This window comes from Nomascus leucogenys, chromosome 13 (genome assembly GCF_006542625.1).
Source record: "Nomascus leucogenys isolate Asia chromosome 13, Asia_NLE_v1, whole genome shotgun sequence".
Lineage (NCBI taxonomy): Eukaryota > Metazoa > Chordata > Mammalia > Primates > Hylobatidae > Nomascus > Nomascus leucogenys.
In genome coordinates this window covers 105,476,195-105,495,948 of record NC_044393.1, presented here as the reverse complement: position 1 = coordinate 105,495,948, position 19,754 = coordinate 105,476,195, and the positions used below count along the sequence as shown (strand labels likewise).

Sequence of the window (19,754 nt, the reverse complement as noted above, 5' to 3'; positions counted from 1 at the left end):
AAGGTCTATTTTCACTTGGAATCCATAAAGCCCCACAAGACACCACCGTACATGACCTACTTCCATCAGCTCATTTCATCCTCCGGCACTCACACCCCCGTCTGAGATGGGGAAGGGGTCTTGTGACTTCCTTAAGCCTCACAGAAAAGCGGCCAAACCAGGACCTGAACCAAGGTGTCGTGACTCAAGTCCAATCTTTTCTACCTAACAGATGATTATTTGTGGGTCCTTCTTAAACCCTTAACATTTTCTGCTAGAAAGAGTTCTATGTAAATTAGTCGTCTAAAATTTCATGGTCACTATTAAACAGATTAACAGCCAAATTGATTACACTGAAGAAAACAAATTTGAGAGCAGCACCATATTTTTAAAGGGATGATTAACATAACCTGCTGACACAATAAAGTATCTGCATATTACAAGTCTTTAAATCATACTCTATAAACTTAAAAACTTGTATGGAGGACTACCTATTTATTTCTACAGAAATCCTTAAGATCTCCCTCTAAGGTGCTTCACTAGTGAATTTCTTAATTTTTCTCATTAGGCTCTTTAGTATAATTATTCTCATACATTATCTATAATTTTTTAACTCAGTGGGAATTTCTATGAATAATTGGAACATTTTAACTTCACACTTTTGCTTTTAACAGAGTCCAGTATTATCGGCAGTGCTTTAATGGAATTCTTGCATATGCGACGTTTCACTATTAACATTTATTTCAGAAGGAAAAATGGGAAATACTCGCATTAGTGAAGGCCTCAGGCAGGTCACTACAACACTCACCGTCCGAAGGCTTTTATGCCATTTAGAAATCAGGCCACTAGGTGGTGCAAGGCCACAGCAGCAAGCAATGTCACTGGATGTCCAGCACTTCCTAATGACAGTAACAGCGCCCCCCGCCCAAATCATCTAAATTTTGCATTGGTGAAAATTCAGCTCTATGGTATGGAAAAATATGCAGAAACAAAAGCAACTAAATAAGTTGTAACCAAATAAAATATGGCTCTTGGACAGGCACAGTGGCTTGCATCTGTAATCCCAGCACTTTAGGAGGCTGAGGCAGGAGGATCACTTGAGCCTAGGAGTTTGAGACCAACCTGGGCAACATAGGGAGACACCCATGTCTACAAAAAATACAAAAATTAGCCAGGAATGGTGGCTCATGCCTGTAATCCCAGCACTTTGGGAGGCTGAGGCAGGAGGATCGCTTGAGCTCGGGAATTTGAGATCAAGCTGGGTAACACAGGGCAACATTGTCTCTACAAAAAACACAAAAATTAGCCAGGTTTGGTGGTGCACACCTGTAATCCCAGCTACTCAGGAGGCTGAGGGTGCAGTGAGCTGAGATTGCATCACTACACTCCTCCAGCCTGGGTGACAGAGTGAGACCCTGTCTCAAAACAATAAAACAACAACAAAAAAACCCCATACGCTAAAGTAGACAGAACAGTGTATGAGCTCCCAACCCCACACAGCCAGTTCATCAGGCATCACACCTCCCGGCCAGTCTCTGGCACTGATAGCCCCACTTCCTGCCCCTGTTCTCACCACACAGGGTCAGTATCCCTTATCTGAGTGAAATACTTGGGCCAGAAGTGTTTGGATTTCAATTTTTTTCCCCTCAAATTTTGAAATATTTGCATTATACTTATCAGTAAGAGTCCTTAATCCAAAAACCTGAAATGGTCCAATCAGCATTTCCTTTGAGCTTCATGTTGGCACTCAGAAAGTTTTGGATTTTGGAACATTTTGGATTTTCAGATTATGGATGTTCAGAGTGTATTTGAAGCAAATCCCAGGTGTTACTAACTCATTAATAATTATTTTAGTATGCTGTACGTGTTTATAACAGTAATATTCTTAATAGCCCAAACATAGGAACAACCCAAATGTCCATCAACCAGTAAAGACCTTGTGGTATATCCATATAATGGAATATTATTTGGCCAGAAAAGGAATGAAGTCCTGATCCATGCAACTACAAGTGAAGGAAGACCACGTAAAAGGCTCTGTCAGGCCGGCTGTGGTGGCTCACGCCTGTAATCCCAGCACTTTGGGAGGCCGAGGCGGGCGGATCACCTGAGGTCAGGAGTTCGAGACCAGCCTGACCAACAACGGAGAAATCCCATCTCTACTAAAAATACAAAATTAGCTGGGTGTGGTGGCGCATTGTAATCCCAGCTACTCGGGAGGCTGCGGCAGGAGAATCACTTGAACCCAGGAGGTGGAGGTTGTGGTGAGCCGAGATCACGCCACTGCACTTCAGCCTGGGCAACAAGAGTGAAACTCCATCTCAAAAAAAAAAAAAAGACTCCATCGATGTGAAGTGTCCACAGCAGGCCCATGCAGAGACAGAGTGGACTGGTGGCTGCCTGCATGGGGTGGGGGAGCCTGCTAATGGGTGCACGGTTGCTCTGTAGAGCGAGGAAAATGTGTTAACATTGGCTGGGGTGACGATGGCTGCACACCTCTATGAATATACTAAAAACCACTGAATCATGTACTAAAAAGGGCAGATTTTATGGTATGTGAGTTACATGTTGATAAAGCTGTTATTAAGAAAATCAGTTTAGGCCGGGCATGGTGGCTCACGCTTGTAATCCCAGCACTCTGGGAGGCCGAGGCAGGTGGATCACGAGGTCAGGAGATCGAGACCACGGTGAAACTCCGTCTCTACTAAAAAAAAATACAAAAAATTAGCCGGGCGTGGTGGCGGGCGCCTGTAGTCCCAGCTACTTGGAGAGGCTGAGGCAGGAGAATGGCATGAACCCGGGAGGCGGAGCTTGCAGTGAGCCAAGATTGCGCCACTGCACTCCAGCCTGGGCGACAGAGCGAGACTCCGTCTCAAATAAATAATAAAGAAAATCAGTTTGAATCTCTAATACAGACCTTTCTTTTTTATTTCTTAAAAAGGATGTAAGTAACAACAGTAACCAGATGGGTAATGAACACACCCCCTAGACAGTGCTGGAGCAGCTGAGGTGGCTCTGAGTGGACAAGGAGTGAGGACTAAGCAAGGGGTCCTGCCGGGAAGCTGCTGAACGGCCACCCCCAGCACTGAGAAGAGCCAGACAAGCAGCAAGCCTGGGCCACAGCCTCAAGAGTGGAGCTCCGCAGGAGGGACTGCCGGGCAGGAACGGGCCTCATGCGTGGGAGCAGGAACTGCACTCAGCTCAGAGGCCAAGGCTAAGGTGCTTCGGAGCTACATGCTTCGACGTCTAACTCGCAGCCACAGTCATTCTAACTAAAACGTGCAGAAGTCAAACACTGTAACACAAATGGACTTCCACACAAAAGGAGATGCTGCTACTTGCTATAGAGATGTGTGAATCCTCCTCCTGACCCCTCACCTGCGCCTCTCCCAGGTCATTGTTCACCACAGTGAAGTTCAGCCCAAGCTCCTCCACATCGTCTTCGTAGCTCTTCAGAAAGAGCAAATTCTTATACACCTCAGGGTCTAGGGAGGCGAGGTGGTGAATGTCCACATCGGCACTGGTTCCAAGCAACTTGGAAAGAAAGAAGCCCGCAAAGGGCAGCTCCACCAGCATGTTCTCATAGAGAGCCTTCAAAAGAGAACAGTCAACGTTAGCATCGAACAGACAAGCCTTCTACAAACACAGAGCCATATGCTCAACTTGATATTAAACCCAATCCTAGGAGGGCAGGTATTTTCTCCTCATAGTACCGAAGGTGGAAGCTGATATTCAGTGGGCAAGTACCATGCTCCAGGCTCCCGTGCAGGCATTCAGTGCATGCACTCAGCATTCGGAGAACTCTGAAACAGACCACCTGGGGCGAAATCGTGGAATTATGAAGAGCCAGATCCTTTCTGTGAGACAGAAGCCAGCAAATGCTTCTCCTCAAGAGAAGGATGGTGAATCCTTCAGGAACTGCAGGGTTGTTAGTCTCCCGAGGTGGCTACGGCAAATGATCACACACTGCGAGACTGAAAACCACACGAACTCACGGCCTCGCGGCTCCACAGGCCACAGGGCCAAGACCCAGGGGAGGAGTCCTCACTGCGTCTCCAGCTCCTGGTGTCTCAGGGTAACCCTCGGTGGGCTCTGGCTTGTGGCTCCCTCACCCCGCTTCCTGTCTCTTCTCACAGATATCTTCCCTGTGTGCTCTCTGGGTCTGAATCTCTTCTTTCTCTTATCAAGACACTAGCGACCGCATTTCGGGACCCACTCTAATTTACTATGACCTCATCTTAACTTGAGGAGGGTTAAGATGAGATGACCTCACCTAAACTTCGCAAAGACCCTATTTCCAAACAAGGCCATGCTCACAGGATGGGGTATTAGGATTTGAGCACAGTTTTCGGGGTCCCAGTTCATAACCGCATATGCCACTCTGCCCTGCAGCACAAAAGCAGCCACGGACAATGTGTCAATGAGTGAGGGTGGCTATGTTCCAAATTTGGGTTTCATTTGATTTTCACATGTCAAGAAATATTACTTATGCTCTTTTTTTTTGGGAAACGGAGTCTTGCTCTGTTGCCCAGGCTGGAGTGCAGCTGCACGATCTCGGCTCACTGCAACCTCCGCCTCCCAGGTTCAAGGGATTCTCCTGCCTCAGCCTCCCCAGTAGCTGGGATTACAGGCACCCACCACCATGCCCAGCTAATTTTTGTATACTTAGTAGAGACGGGGTTTTGCCATATTGGCCAGGCTTGTCCCAAACTCCCGAGCTCAGGTGATCCGCCCACTTCGGCCTCCCAGAACGCTGGGATTATAGGCGCGAGCCACCCCGCCCGGCCAAAAGTTTCCTAATAAAGACAATGGAGACAACAGTTACCATTCCTCGAGCACTCACTAGGGACTAGGTGCCAGGCACTGTGCTAGGCATGCGGTTAGACATGAGTTATCTTGTTTCCATGTGGTCTATCTGGACAATTTTTTAACTTAAGGTAAAGGAATGGAAGTAAACAAGAAATCTCAATTTCCTCTACAAAAGCCATTTGTGTTAGAATATATCCAGTCAGGCTGGGTGTGGTGGCTCATGCCTGTAGTCCCAGCACTTTGGGAGGCTGAGGTGGCTGGATCACCTGAGGTCAGGAGTTCCAGACCAACCGACATGGCGAAACCCCGTCTCTACTAAATAAAAAAAAATTAGCCAGGTGTGGTGGCACATGCCTATAATCCCAGCTACTCGGGAGGCTGAGGCAGGAGAATCGCTTGAACCCAGGAGCTGAAGGTTGCAGTGAGCCGAGATTGTGCCACTGCACTCCAGTCTGGGCAACAAGAGCAAAAACTCCGTCTCAAAAAAAGAGAACATTCAGTCTTGAGAGAGATGTGTATTTACAGTGATCCTATTTTCCCAGGTCAAACAGAGGTAGTCTAATTACCCCCAGGGGGTGTGGAGAACAGGTGGCCTAGTTTTAGAGAAGGAAACCCTCTCAACAGAGGCAGTCACGGGCCTTCCTACTGTCTGGAGGTGCAGCACTGGAATTTTTGCCCGAGAATGAGGGAAGGCAGGAAGGACAGAGAGAGGGAAGATGAAGGCTGGACTAACCATCCTTGCAAATGACTATTATGAGCTGTGCTGCAGGAGATGCTGTGATAGACCCAGACCCTCTTTATCCTACTGTTTTAAGATTCGAGTGCTATCGTGCTACCCAGGGAATACCAAAATCAAAACAAAACTTTATGGGGTAGTCATTCATCCATGAAACAGTCAACTCAGAAGTCACCCTTCCAACCTAGAGGCCATCACCCAACCATATCATGCGCTGTAAATATTAGAGATCTGCGTGAATTAGTAACATGGGAGTAAGTAGTTTCCAGAGAGCCGGGACTGTGCTTCTGCAAGCTTCCAGCAAAGGAGAAACGTTTCAACTGTAAGCCATCGCTCCTGTGGGGAGTGAGTCCTTTGCTTAGTCAGAGCTTCCAGCCAGTTACCGTATTTAGTAATAATCTACTTCGTATGGCATAAAATTCGCATCCTTAAATAAGTACTCCAGAACTTACACACTCCAACAGGGCATGCTCAGACACCCCTTGAGATTCACATTTTAAGGACTCATCCACTGATATGACTGGAGGAAATGAGAAAATAGCTGTTGAGGTTTTCCCAAAAGCAAACATCTAGAGTGCCACTGGCTTTTTGTTTCAGAAAATGACAGACATTGTGAAGAATGCTGTTTTCTTTTTTTTTTTTTTTTTTGAGACGGAGTCTCCCTCTGTTGCCCAGGCTGGAGTGTGCAGTGGCACAATCTCAGCTCACTGCAGCCTCCGCCTCCCGAGTTCAAGCGATTCTCCTGTCTCAGTTTCCTGAGTAGCTGGGACTACAGACGTGCGCCACCATGCCCAGCTAATTTTTGTATTTTTAGTGGAGACGGAGTTTCGCCATATTGGCCAGGCTGGTCTCGAACTCCTGACCAAAGAATGCTGTTTTTAAGGAGCTCAGGCACATGTCTGATAACTAGAGCCGGCATAACATCCCCTCCAGGAAGACTGCGGCTGGCCTCTGCCAGGTAAACCAAAGTATTATGTCTTTGTGTTTTTATTTCTGATTTGAGGACTAATGATTACCCAATTAATTTTGAAAAGATAGCAAAAAAGGGTTTCTTAATGAGAGAATGAATAAAATGGCAACAGGCACATAGTCATCATCTCCTGATAATGTAAAGAAAGTTGTGTTGAAAAGTCACAGTTTGTTTAAAGTCAAGGATGGTTAATACTATTAACCTGGAACACTGATAAATGGCATCACTTCGAAATGAATGACGAGTTCAAAGCCAAGGGGAACATTCTGCATAAAACTACATGATTGATTCCAGGTGCTGAAGAAAAGCCCTCATTTGTACAGTGGACTTTAAAAGTAAACTGGAAGTGTAAATCATTTGATGTTCAATATATAAGGTCACTGTTTGCCATTTCTGCATTAGTAACAATAAACCAGTGAAACTAGTTAAATATATCAGAACCACTGAATTTTAAACAGAAATCTCACTGTGACTGATAAAATGTAAATGCATAGGTATAATTTTTTATATAAGGCAGGTTTAAACCTTCAGAGCATTTAATATACAAGCACTAATAAATGATGGCACTAAAAACTATGATTGCATCAGCTAAATGGATTATAAATTAAATTTCCATAATGTATGCAACTGAGATACAAATGTAAGCATAAATCAAGGTATTTTCTAAACACAGGTTAATTATACAACTTCAAAAACTGCCAAAATGCAAAATAATCCACTTAGCATTTTTCACATTGGCCTTCTCAGCCAGCTGTACCACACTTGTTCCTAGAAGCATATCAATAACTACTTGTCATGAAAAAAATAGCAATAGGTATATGGAAAAAACCTGTAACGAATTTTTCAACTGTCTGTCTTCTATGAATGTTTATAGCTAGAAATTGTGCCAAAATGATTTGAAATAAAAAGGATTAATTATAGTAGAAGCCTTTTAATATAAGTGAGTGCAGTCGCGACGCAATTAATGCAAATTGTGGCTCTATCAGGAGAATAAATGTGAACCACATCACAGGCCATCTCTGTTTGCCGCCAAATAACTTCAGTAATTTAGTACATTAAGAATCAATAAAAAAAATAATGCTTTTCAAATGCATCTCTATCAATCTTTAGGCAGCTCTAAAGTGAACATTTATAACTTAATCTAAAAACTATATAAGAGATGATGTCTTGCTTTAAAGCCATCCTAACTGAGCAAGCAGATAATAATTTTAGTTATTTCAAATCATACTAACCACATAATTTAAAAAACAAAAAAGAAACGTAAAATAAGAATGTATACTAATACCAACATGCTATTTAATAATTGTGCTTCAGAATTAGTAAGTTGGAATTGAAAAACGAAGTCCCTTCAGTCACTGGGACCACTAGGGGCTTGTGTAACTAACTCCAAGCTCCTAGGGGGCAGGAGATATACCTCATCTTTCTTTCTTTCTTTCTTTTTTTTTTTTTTTTTGAGACAGAGTTTCGCTCTATCGCCCAGGCTGGAGTGCAATGAATGGCATGATCTCAGCTCACTGCAACCTCCACCTCTTGGGTTCAAGTGATTCTCCTGCCTCAGCCTCCTGAGCAGCTGGGATTATAAGCGCGCACACCATGCCCAGCAAATTTTTGTATTTTTAGTAGATACAGGGTTTCCCCATGTTGGCCAGGATTGTCTTGAACTCCTGACCTGGTGATCACCCGCCTCGGCCTCCCAAAGTGCTGGGATTACAGGCGTGAGCCACTGCACCCGGCAACATACCTCATCTTTAATGCAAGAGTCCAAATACAACATATGGTGCCCATTCATGTAACAAACATTTATTAAGTGCCAACTATATGTCAGGGACCACATTACATACTGGAATTCTGCATTCATGAATGTTTGCAAAAAAACCCTTTCATTCTTGTGTTCAGAGTTTTCAGATTGTGGGTTTCAGATTATGTATACGTCAACACCCATTTCAAGTCCTAGATCTTCACAATCCTATTCCAGAGAGCTTTCTACACCGTCAACTCCTGCAACACTTGGTCTACACAGCTACCCTGGCACTAAAAAATCCGTGTTGTCCCAGTGTCCCGTGCGCCTCACATGCAGGAACAGCAGCAGGAGGACACCAAGCTCCGTGAGAGGGGCCAGGCCGTGGGCCTCACTCTAATACTCCACTGGCAGGTGCCCTAAAGCCAATCTCTAAACGTGAGCTGAAGTGAACTCACTCCTGATTCAGCAGATGTCTACCATGGATAACTGAGCAGAGCCCACTAGTTGTTACTCAGAGAAAAAGAGCAACTCTGCCTTGCAAATCCTGAACCACCACACCAGGACACGGGTGCTGCACTCTTACTTCTCTACAGAGGCTGCCCAAATCCCTAGCACGCAGAGCTGCCCAGGCCTCGCAGTGCTCGTACTTTTTCTTCCTTGAGACCCTGGCACTCCATAAAGACAAGGAAAGCCTGCACAGATTGCCCTTCTCGTCTCCAACTCTCCTTTCACTTCAGAAGCCCTGCAGGGCACAGGGGATGGGGGCCGTGGGGGAGACGTGCACGTCTCCTGTCCAATTTTCCTCATAGTGGCTTCCAGTGATTGAGCCACAATATGATACATTTTGAGCAGCTTGGAGTTGACTCTTCCCCTTTTTTTGAGATGGAGTTTCCCTCTTTTGCCCAGGCTGGAGTGCAGTGGCACCATCTCGGCTCATCACAATCTCCGCCTTCCAGTTTCAAGCGATTCTCCTGCCTCAGCTTCCCAAGTAGCTGGAATTAGAGGCAACCACCACCACGCCCAGCTTATTTTTGTATTTTGAGTAGAGAGGGGGTTTCACCATGTTGGTCATGCTGGTCTCGAACTCCTGACCTCGTGACTCGCCCGCCTCAGCCTCCCAAAGTGCTGGGATTACAGGCTTGAGCCACCAGACCTGGCTCGACCCTTCCTTTTTTTCCTCGACTTCTAGTTCTATGGCTTCCAGGTTCAGGCTCCAAAACAGAGAAACCCCTGACCCTGCTCACCAAAATATTTCTAGAAGATAAAAAACATCTTCATGAACAAGGTAGCAAACCCATATTCCCACTTCTACTGACAAGAAGCAAACATCTGAGCATCTGAGGACAGTTTTACACTCCTGCTTCTGAAAGACAGTAGGAATTAAAAAAAAAAACAAAAAACTCAGGCCCAGTCTCAAGGTACCCCACATAATCAAGAACTATTTTCAACAATTAGAAGAAAACATCTTTCAAGTTTCAAAATTCTACTTTCGCCATATAGGAGAATAAAATATCAGACTAGAAATCTGTCAAGCCACCTCTTCAGAAATTTGAGGATACTGATGCCTTCGATGATAAGATTTCGTTACTATCGGATACTATGTCACCCTAACAAGAGCTGATGCTCTAATCGCTATACTCCTTCCAGCTTTAGAACGATAGCACCCATGAACTCCGATTTATAATGACTGCTTTCTCTGACTTCTGTGACACTGGCTCTCTCAGTCACCACGTTACCTACCGCACGATTCCCCTTTAACAGCTTTACTGGGATATCACCCACATAACTTGCATTCAAAGGTTTTATTATATTCATAAAGTGGAACGACCATCACCACAATCAATTTCTGAAGATTTTCATTATTCTAAAAAGAAACTCCAAATCCCTTAGCTGCCACTCCTGGTTCCTCCCAGCCCTGGCGATCATTCATCCACCTTCTGTCTCTTTAGATTTTCCTGTTTTGGACATTTCATATAAATGGAATCATGCCTTTGGTGATTTCTGCATCTGCGCTCTTTCACCGAGCAGAACATTCTCAAGGCACATCCATGTGTGCCATGTGTCAGTGCTTTACCCCTTTTCACGGCCCAGTAACATTCCACTGTATGGATGAACCGTGTTCTGTTTACCCATTTGTCAGCTGATGGGCCTTTGAGTCATTTCCATCTTTTAGCTATTATGAATAATGCTGTTCTGAGAATTTGTGTGCAAGTTTTTTGTGTAAACATATGTTTGCTGGGTCCAAAGGTAACTAACCTTTTGAGGAACTGCTAAACTTTTCCAAAGTGGCTGCACTGTTTTACATTCCCATTGGCAATGCATGAGGACTGATTCCTCCACGTCCTCACCAACCCTGCGATTCCTGGTTTGATTCCCACCGTACTCAAGGGTGTGCGCGGCAGCCTGTGGCTGTGCTTTGCCCTTCCTTGATGACTAGTGATGCTGGCCATCTTTGCATGAGCTAATGGCCCATTTGCTTGCTGCCAGTCCCTGGAGAGATGTCCAATTGGATCCTTCGCCCATTTTTATCATGGAGTCCTTCATATATATGCCGCAAGTATCTTCTTTCAGTGTGTTGTATTTTCAGTTTCTTGATGGTGTCTTTTGAAGCACAAACGTTTTTAAGTCCAGTTCATTTTTCCTTTTGTTGTGCTCCTGGTCTCATAGCTAAGACGGGACTTTTTCCTGACTATGCTGCGACACTCAGCAGTCCATTTTCCCATATTCCCTGCAGCGCTCTGTGTTCCTCAGAGCACTCTGCGTGAGTAGCTGTGGTCTCTTTTGCACCCTTGAACCACTGGGCACAGAAAGGAGGTAGGCCCCCTGTGCTCCTTACTGCTACTTCCAGACCATCCTTCTTCCCTTCCCTCCCCCTAAAATCCCTGGCTTTCAATCTCATGCACTGGGCTTGAGCATCCATTACCTCTCCCAGGTTCAGTCACTGCCCCCTAATTAAAGATTTTAGCTCCTGAGAGTCCAACGCACTCTGATGATAATTTTTGGTGACATCTGTGGCCCACAGTTGACTGTCATTCTACCATCCTGGCTGTCCCTCAACTCCACCTTAGCTACCAATTCCTTCAGCTCTGTCCTCCAAGTGGCATTACCGGTAACTAGGCCCCTCTGATCTTAGCTTTAACCACCCCTACACTGACTCCCTGAAGGACCTTGACTCCACAGGTCTCCTCTCCCGTCCAGCTTCCCTTGCCCTCAAATCTCCATCCATGGATTAATTTCCTCTCTAAACAGCCTAGATTCAAAGGTAGGCTCTTGTAACCACTCTGAACTTACAACCAATTCACCCTTTATTATAGTCACTTGGCAAAAAACCCCACCCCTGGTTAAATCTGACTCTACATCCTAGTCAGACCCACACAGCTGTTTACGGGTGTAGAAAAACAAGTAATCCACATGGCTGGTCTCACTTCACTTAATGATATTAACGTCAAGTGAGCCCTACACTAACTGGCAATCCTATTATATTTCCATAATCCAGTAATTCTCAAATTTTAGCGTGCATCAGAGTCACACTTATTAATTTAAACCTATTCACAGCTTGCTGGTTGGGTGCTGTGGCTCACACCCATAATTCCAGCACTTTGGGAGGCTGAGGCGGGCAGATCACTTGAGGCCAGGAATTCGAGACCAGCCTGGCTAACATGGCGAAACCCCATCTCTACAAAAAATACAAAAATTAGCTGGGCATGGTGGTGGGTGTCCGTAGTCCCAGTTACTTGGGAGGCTGAGGCACGAGAATTGCTTGAACCGGGAGGCAGAGGTTGCAGTGAGCCATGCCAAGAGCAAGACTCTGTCTCAAAAACCCCCCAAAACCAAAAACCAAAACACACAGCTTGCTGAGCCCTAGCCCTAGAGTTCCAGATTCAGAAGGTCTGGGGTGGAGCCCAAGAATTTGCATTTCTAACAGGTCCCCAGGTGATGCAGATGTGGCTGGTCTGGGAACACTGCTCTTCCCATCCTTGCCCTCTGCTGCATCACTCAGAAAGCAGCAACAGTGGGACACAGTCAGAATGAGCTCCTGCTCCCCAGCTCATGCAGCTGCACCCACAGTGTTCCTCTCCCCCTTCTTGGACACAGCCTGTGGCGCCCCCTGCTTCAGCACTAGACCCCACACCCTCACTTTGCATGGTGCAGTTCCTCTCTCCCTCAGCAATTCCAATGACTTATTTCCAGCAGCAAATACACATGCTGTTATTTCTCCCATCTTTAGAACACAGCTTTCCTAGTCCCATATCCCTTAAGTGGCTGCTCAAGTTTTCTTGATAACCAGTCCCCCAATTCTTTTCCGATCCTTCCTCTTGTAACTGCTCTGAAGTCTACTGCTGCAGAGTGCCCTAATCACAACCCTGTGGCTCCACTCATTTTTACCCAGCGAACACACTTATGGAAAAGCACTTGGTCCACAGCGCAGAAAACGCCTAGCACCTTGGAAGCCCCCTGTGCCCCTTTCCAGTGTTACCCTCCCAGGAGCTTCAGGATCCTGCCTTCCAAAAACTGCAAGGAGCTTTGCTTGTTTCTGAACTTCCATAAATGAAATCTGACAAAATGTACTTTTGTGTGTCTGGATTCTTCAACTCAACGTTAGGTCTGTGCCGTTCACTCATACCATTTTGAGTAGCTGTAGTTTGTTCATTCAGTAAGTCTTGTGAATATCCTACAACTTATTTATTATCATTATGCTTTCGAAGGACATTTGCGTAGTTTCCAGTTTAGGGGCTATACAGTGTTGCTATAAACATTCTTTCACATGTATTCTAATGAATTTGTACACATTTCTGTTGTGATATGATGTGGGTATTTTCAGCTTTAATATGATACTTTAGGAAGACAATCCTGACATTCTTTTCAGCCCATCTGCTGAGGTTTTTGCCTTCACCACGCCACAGAAATCACTTGTCCACAGTGCTAAATGACACGGCCACTTCTCAGTGCTAAACCTTACTTGGTCTAACAGTACTATCACACAATACCCACCTTTGTCTTCCTTTCAAACACCGTCTTTATTTGGCACCTGAAATCCCACTCTTCTGGTTTTCTCCCTTCCTTTCCAGCTTCATCTCCTGAACTTCTATTAGTCAATTCTCCACTCTCTGGACTCTAAACCTTGGAGAGCCCTGGGGCTCAGTTCTTCATCTCTTCTCTTCTCTAGTGACACCTATACCCTGGGTGATCTAATTCAGGCTCATGACCTTAAGGACCCTGGGAATGCTGATGGCTCAGCCCAGATATTGCCTCTAACCTGAGGCCCCTATCCTCAACTGCCCCTCACTAAGCCTCCATAAGAATGTCTCCCTCCCCACACCTGCTCCTGCCCGGACCTTCCCCAGCTTAGTCAACATGACCTCCATCCTTCTAGTTCTCAGAACAGAACCCAGGTGGTCCCCTTACCTTCTCCTGTCCTTGCACATCCCAACATCTGATTCATCAGCAAATCTCCTTGAATATGATGACTTCTTACCAGCACTACCACCAGGACACAGGCAGCAGCATCACTCCACCTGAACGACGTGACACTCCATCCGGTCTCCCAGCTTGAGTGCTTGACCAATGCTAGCTACTTGTACCAAAGCCAAGGAGGACTCCAGAGCATGACCTCCACCACTTTACTTACTGCTGCTTCTCAAAGCTGATTTTAAGTTTAGAAACAATAAAATTAACACCATATACCTTCATTTGGCTTTTATTTCATAAAGTTACATTTGCTAAATCTAAATGAATATTTAAATGTTTAAAAGGATTTACATGGGCCCTATTTTATTATTATTTTGAGACAAAGTCTCTGTCACCAAGGCTGGAGTGTGTTGGTGCCATCACGGCTCACTGCAGCCTCTACATTCCAGGCTCAAGCAATCCTCCCACCTCAGCCTCCCAAGTAGCTGGGACTACAGACACACACCACCATGCCTGGCTACTTTTTTTTTTTTTAGTGGTAGAGACCAGGTCTCCCTATGTATGCCTATGCTGGTCTTGAACACCTGGGCTTAAGTGATCTTCCCACCTTGGCCTCCCAAAGTGCTGGGATTACAGGTATGAGCTACTGCACCCAACGCTATTTTTTAGATTATTTGTTGTCTTTATTGCACAAATAAGAGCCAAAGATAAACAGCAGACTTTAAGTGGGGCCAGCAAGAGTGTGTGCTTCTAATCTTCTTGGTGACAAACTAACGTGGCCCAGAAAAGACAGAATGGTCTTGATACCATACTGATCCATTCTTCTCATGAATTTCAGATGTTTAACTATTGCTTGGGAGTGATTAGAAAAATAAACAAGAAGGAATAACTCAACAGTAAGCAAGACCTACTTAATCCAAGGGCAGAAAGAATCTACCTTGTGGTGCTAAACATACAGTGAGAAATCTTTTTTTTTTTTTTTTTTTTTTTTTGAGACAGAGTCTCGCTCTGTCGCCCAGGCTGGAGTGCGGTGGCGTGATCTCGCCTCACTGCAAGCTCCGCCTCCCAGGTTCGTGCCATTCTCCTGCCTCAGCCTCCTGAGTAGCTGAGACTACAGGCGCCTGCCATCACGCCCAGCTAACTTTTTGTATTTTTAGTAGAGATGGGGTTTCACCGTGTTAGCCAGGATGGTCTCGATCTCCTGACCTCGTGATCCGCCTGCCTCGGCCTCCCAAAGTGTTGGGATTACAGGCGTGAGCCACTGCACCTGGCCGAGAAATCTTACTTAGGTGCAGCAATCAACTGAATTCAGGAATACATCTTCCATTTTTACTGTAGAATCTAAACCATTTGTATTTCATGGTTAATTCTGAAGAAATAAACTTACATAGAAAACTGTCTTGCCGGGTGCGCTGGCTAACACCTTTAATGCCAGCACTTTGGGAGGCTGAGGCGGGCGGATCACCTGAGGTCAGGAGTTCCAGACCAGCCTGGCCAACATGGTAAAACCCCATCTCTACTAAAAATACAAAAATTAGCTGGGCATGGTGGTGGATACCTGTAACCCCAGCTACTCGGGAGGCTGAGGCAGGAGAATCGCTTGAACCTGGGAGGCAGAGGTTGTGGTGAGCCAAGATCGCACCACTGCACTCCAGCCTGGGCAACAGAGTGAGACTCCATCTCAAAAAAAAGAAAAAAAAAAAAAAAGAGTTTAGGGTTCAAAACAAGGTATTATACAAGAGAAGCTCTGCCCCTTTAAGGACTAAGGCAACCAAAATGACTAGTATTCACCTCAATTTAGATGTTTAAAGCCTCAGCAACTTCAGTGAGCATTTTAAAAAAGGATGCTAATGATGGAGAAAAAGAAATTTCCAACTTTTGAAAATCTCAAGATAAACTGTTAAGTGCCCATAGTACACTACAGAATACATTAAATGCACACTGAATTCTACTGCAATAAAAAATTATAAACCACACTGAAGTTATACAATCTAATTAAAATTTTCAAATATATAATCAAGATCATATCAAATAATCTGATTTATAGGCATGCCATTCCAATTAAATCAATATTCTAAAGCCAGAAAAAAAGCCATTTTCAAATAGAATTCAAATATGATAAAGGATTAACCTCAATAAATATTCTGAACTTAATTGGCTTAAATGGACCTAGGTGCTTCTATCTGTAAAAAAAAGTTCAAGATGACATTACCACATCCTTGGGCTGTTTATTTATTCCCTGTCTGCAGCCTGATTTACAGGCGATAAAATGCAATCATGACCCACACCAGAAGCAAGAATCATTTGCTAATGGAACTTTTAATTGAGAAGTGACCAGTGACATGAGGTAATTCTTCCTCTGTAGGATCACTCTTGAAGACCTCTTTGCACTTTATCACAGTAAACAATCACTAACATATGCATTAAAGAAAATTTAAATACATTATGACCCAATAAATATCATAATCAATCAATATACAATTTTCTTCTTTTAAAGATGTAATGTTCAGGTACCACACTCTTAGGTGTTGTACTATTACACTTACTTAGATCTGAGCAATGTTTAGCATGTTAGTACAAAGTTTAACTTTGTAATCAGATGGTTATATGTTTTGGAAGTTAGTAACCCCTTAGGAATTTCCACGCAGAGAGTAATGTAAAGAAAGTCTTAAATATGTGAAACTAAGTTAACTACCATCCTCAAATAACTATAGTTTTGTTATTGGTCTAAACTTTATTATTTTAAACAGCCTTAATAAGATATAACTTACATAAACTTCATTTGTGGGAGAAAGGTTTAAAATCACAAATTCTCTTCCCTGGATCTTCTGTAAATATATACATATTCCAAAGTACAGCACTGTACAATGACATCATCTTCAGAATAATTTCAATTATAAGCAATATGTCAATAAACAGAGGAGAAATGAGTTTATCTTCACCAGACTTATGTAACTATTAGCTTCTACATTAATCAAGACTGGATGATTTATACATTCAGGAAGAAAAAGTAATATATAATCTTAAGATTTAATTCATGCAGATAAAATTATTGCTCTATCTTCTGTAACTGTATTGTGTGAAAACCACCAAGTTTAGAGTATTTCAGGTTAGTCTAGCAAAACACTCACCTTTATTTTCACACATATATTATTAAGTTAGAAGGTTCTGGGGCTCACTTTAACAGAAAGAACTATGGGATTTCATTGTAAAGATTTTCTTTTCTTTTTATTTGAGACAGAGTTTTGCTCTTGTTGCCAGGCTGGAGTGCAATGGTGCGATCTTGGCTCACCACAACCTCTGCCTCCCAGGTTCAAGCGATTATCCTGCCTCAGCCTCCCGAGTAGCTGGGATTAAAGGCATGCACCACCACGCCCAGCTAATTTTGTATTTTTAGTAGAGACGGGGTTTTCCATGTTGGTCAGGCTGGTCTCGAGCTCCCAACCTCAGGTGATCCGCCCACCTAGGCCTCCCAAAGTGCTGGGATTACAGGTGTGATCCACCATGTCTGGCCCATTGTAAAGATTTTCATACAATGAATTATGAAATGTACATCCTCCAGGGGAAGCTGAAACTGAGAAGTAGGCTGTGTGACCATCAACAGAGAGAGATGCTATCTGAAAACTGACACCAAAGCCAGCTCACAAATCAACATCAAATCAACACCTGAAATCTGCCACCTGAAATATGGTGGGCCTGAAGACGATGACGTAACACATACCGTTACGGCAGTGAAGTCATGTTGGAGCCCTTTCTCAAACCTGAGAGCACTTAAAATCACTGGGAGTCTGAACAAAGAAATAACTGGGGCTACCACAATGCATTTCAAAGAGACACAAATAAAGGGGGATTATTCTATATCCAGGATAGACTGATTCCTTCCCACTACCCCTGCTTAACAAGGCTGCGGTTCTACTCCCATATGCTATTAATAAATACGCACACACCCCATACTGCAAAGTTACAGTAATCAAGGCCATATTGCATAAGGGCAGACCCAGAGTGTTACGTGTATGGTCAACTAATTTTCAACAAGGGTGCCAAGAACATGAGGATGCCTAACTTATACAATCTACAAAAATTAACTCAAAAAGGATCAAAGACCAAAATGTAAGCTAAAACTACAAAACTGTCAGAAGAACATACAGGTGTAAATCTTTGTGATTTTAGGTCAGGGAATGGATAAGACACCAAAAACAAGCAATAAAAGAAAAAAACACAACTAGACTTCAAAATTAAAAATGTTCGTTCTTCAAAGGAAATCATCATGAAAGTGAAGAGGTAACCCAGAGAAGGAAGAAAATACTTGCAAATCATTTATCTGACAATGTTTCAGCTTTCTCAGAGAATATAAATTTTGTAACTCATTGCATTTCAGAGACTTAATAATAAAAGACAATCCAATAAAAAAATAGGCAATGGACTTGAATAGACATTTCTCAACAGAAGTCATGGAGCACATGAAAAGATGGTCAACATTATTAGTCACCAGGGAAATTAAAACCACAATGAGATACCAATTCCCACCCACTAGAATGGCTGTAATGAAAAAGACAACACTAAGTAAGTGCTGACAAGGATGTGGAGTCACTGAAACCTTCACAAATTGTTGGTGGGATTGTAAAAGGTTGCAGACACTTTGACGTGGAGTACCGTACGACCTTTGACGTGGAGTACCGTACGACCTAACACTTCCATGTCTAGGTATATGCCCAAGAAAAATGAAAAACCTATGTCCAAATAACAGCTTGTATACAAATGTTTGCAGTAGCATTATTCATAAGAGCTAAAAGGTGGAAACAATGCAAATTCCCAATGCAAATGCACCACTGCACTCCAGCCTGGGATGAATAAGTAAACAAAATGCGGTGACTGGGTGTAGCGGCTCACACCTGTAATTCTAGCCTTTTGAGAGGTTGAGGCAGGAGGATTGCTTGACGCCAGGAGTTCAAGACCAGCCTGGGCAACATGGCGAGACCCTGCGTCTACAATAAAATGAAATAATTAGCCAGGTGTGGTAGCAAGCAACTGTGGTCCCAGCTACTCGGGAGGCTGAAAGCAGGACTGCGTAAGCGCTGGACTAAGCCGTGTGTGTAGCAGTGCACTCCAGCCTAGGTGGCAGAGAAAGACCTGTTTCAAAATGAACAAAACAAACCCCAAAGTGTGGTATATCCATACAATGAAATAAGATTTGGCCCTTAACATGAGTGAAGCTCTGACATACTAGGACATGAATGAAACCTGAAAATATGCTCAAAGAAGCCAATCACAAAAGGTCACACATTTATAGTTGATCTAACAAATGATCCCACTTACATGAAATGTCCAAAAAAAAAAAATTCATACAGACTGAAAGTAGACTAGTGGTTGGCCAGGGCTGGGGGAGGAAGGGCAGGATAGGGAATAACTACATAGGGTTTCCTTTTTGGGATGAGGACATTGCTTCCAAGTTAGATATTGGTGATGGTCAGACAACACAGTGAATATATTAAAAACCACTGAACTTTAAAAGGTTCAATTTTCCATAATGTGAGTTATATTTTAATAAAACTGTTATGTAAAAGAAGTCATAAAAGCACCATCTGTTTTGCAGGCACTGATTTTCAATTAAGCTGCTTCTCAAAACAGGCAATTCCGTGCACTATGCTTCTCGGAGAACAGAACCACCAATGAGATAAAGAAATTTTATTACAAAGTTGAAAATGATTATAGCTCTGATTCTTACAGAAATTAATCACAATAGCAACATTAATTTCTAATTTATTTAAGAATGCTAATAACAGGCCAGGTGCAGTGGCTCACGCTTGTAATCCCAGCACTTTCAGAGGATGAGGCAGGTGGACCACTTGAGGTCAGGAGTTAAAGACCATCCTGGACAACATGGTGGAAACCCCCGTCTCTATTAAAAAGGCAAAAATTAGCTGGGCGTGGTGGTGCACCCCTGCAGTTCAGAAGGCTGATGCAGGACAATCCCTTGAACCTGAGAGGTGGAGTTTGCAGTGAGCAGAGATGGCACCACAGCAGTCCAGCCTGGGCAACAGAGTGAGGAGAGACTCCGTCTCAAACAAACAAACAAACAAACTAGCTAATAACAATTCCTGAATACTCAACTT

The 19,754-nt window shown here is 43.7% G+C and overlaps 1 protein-coding gene across 1 annotated transcript in view; it reads right to left on the bottom strand.

The window, feature by feature from the left end:
* The window catches only part of UBE3C (ubiquitin protein ligase E3C), a 136,479-nt gene that overhangs the window by 18,624 nt on the left and 98,101 nt on the right, over positions 1-19,754 (bottom strand). Inside the window, exon 19 of the mRNA XM_030826341.1 lies at positions 3,355-3,567. Within this exon, the coding sequence (XP_030682201.1) occupies positions 3,355-3,567 (213 nt within the window). The remainder of the gene's footprint in view (positions 1-3,354; positions 3,568-19,754) is intronic.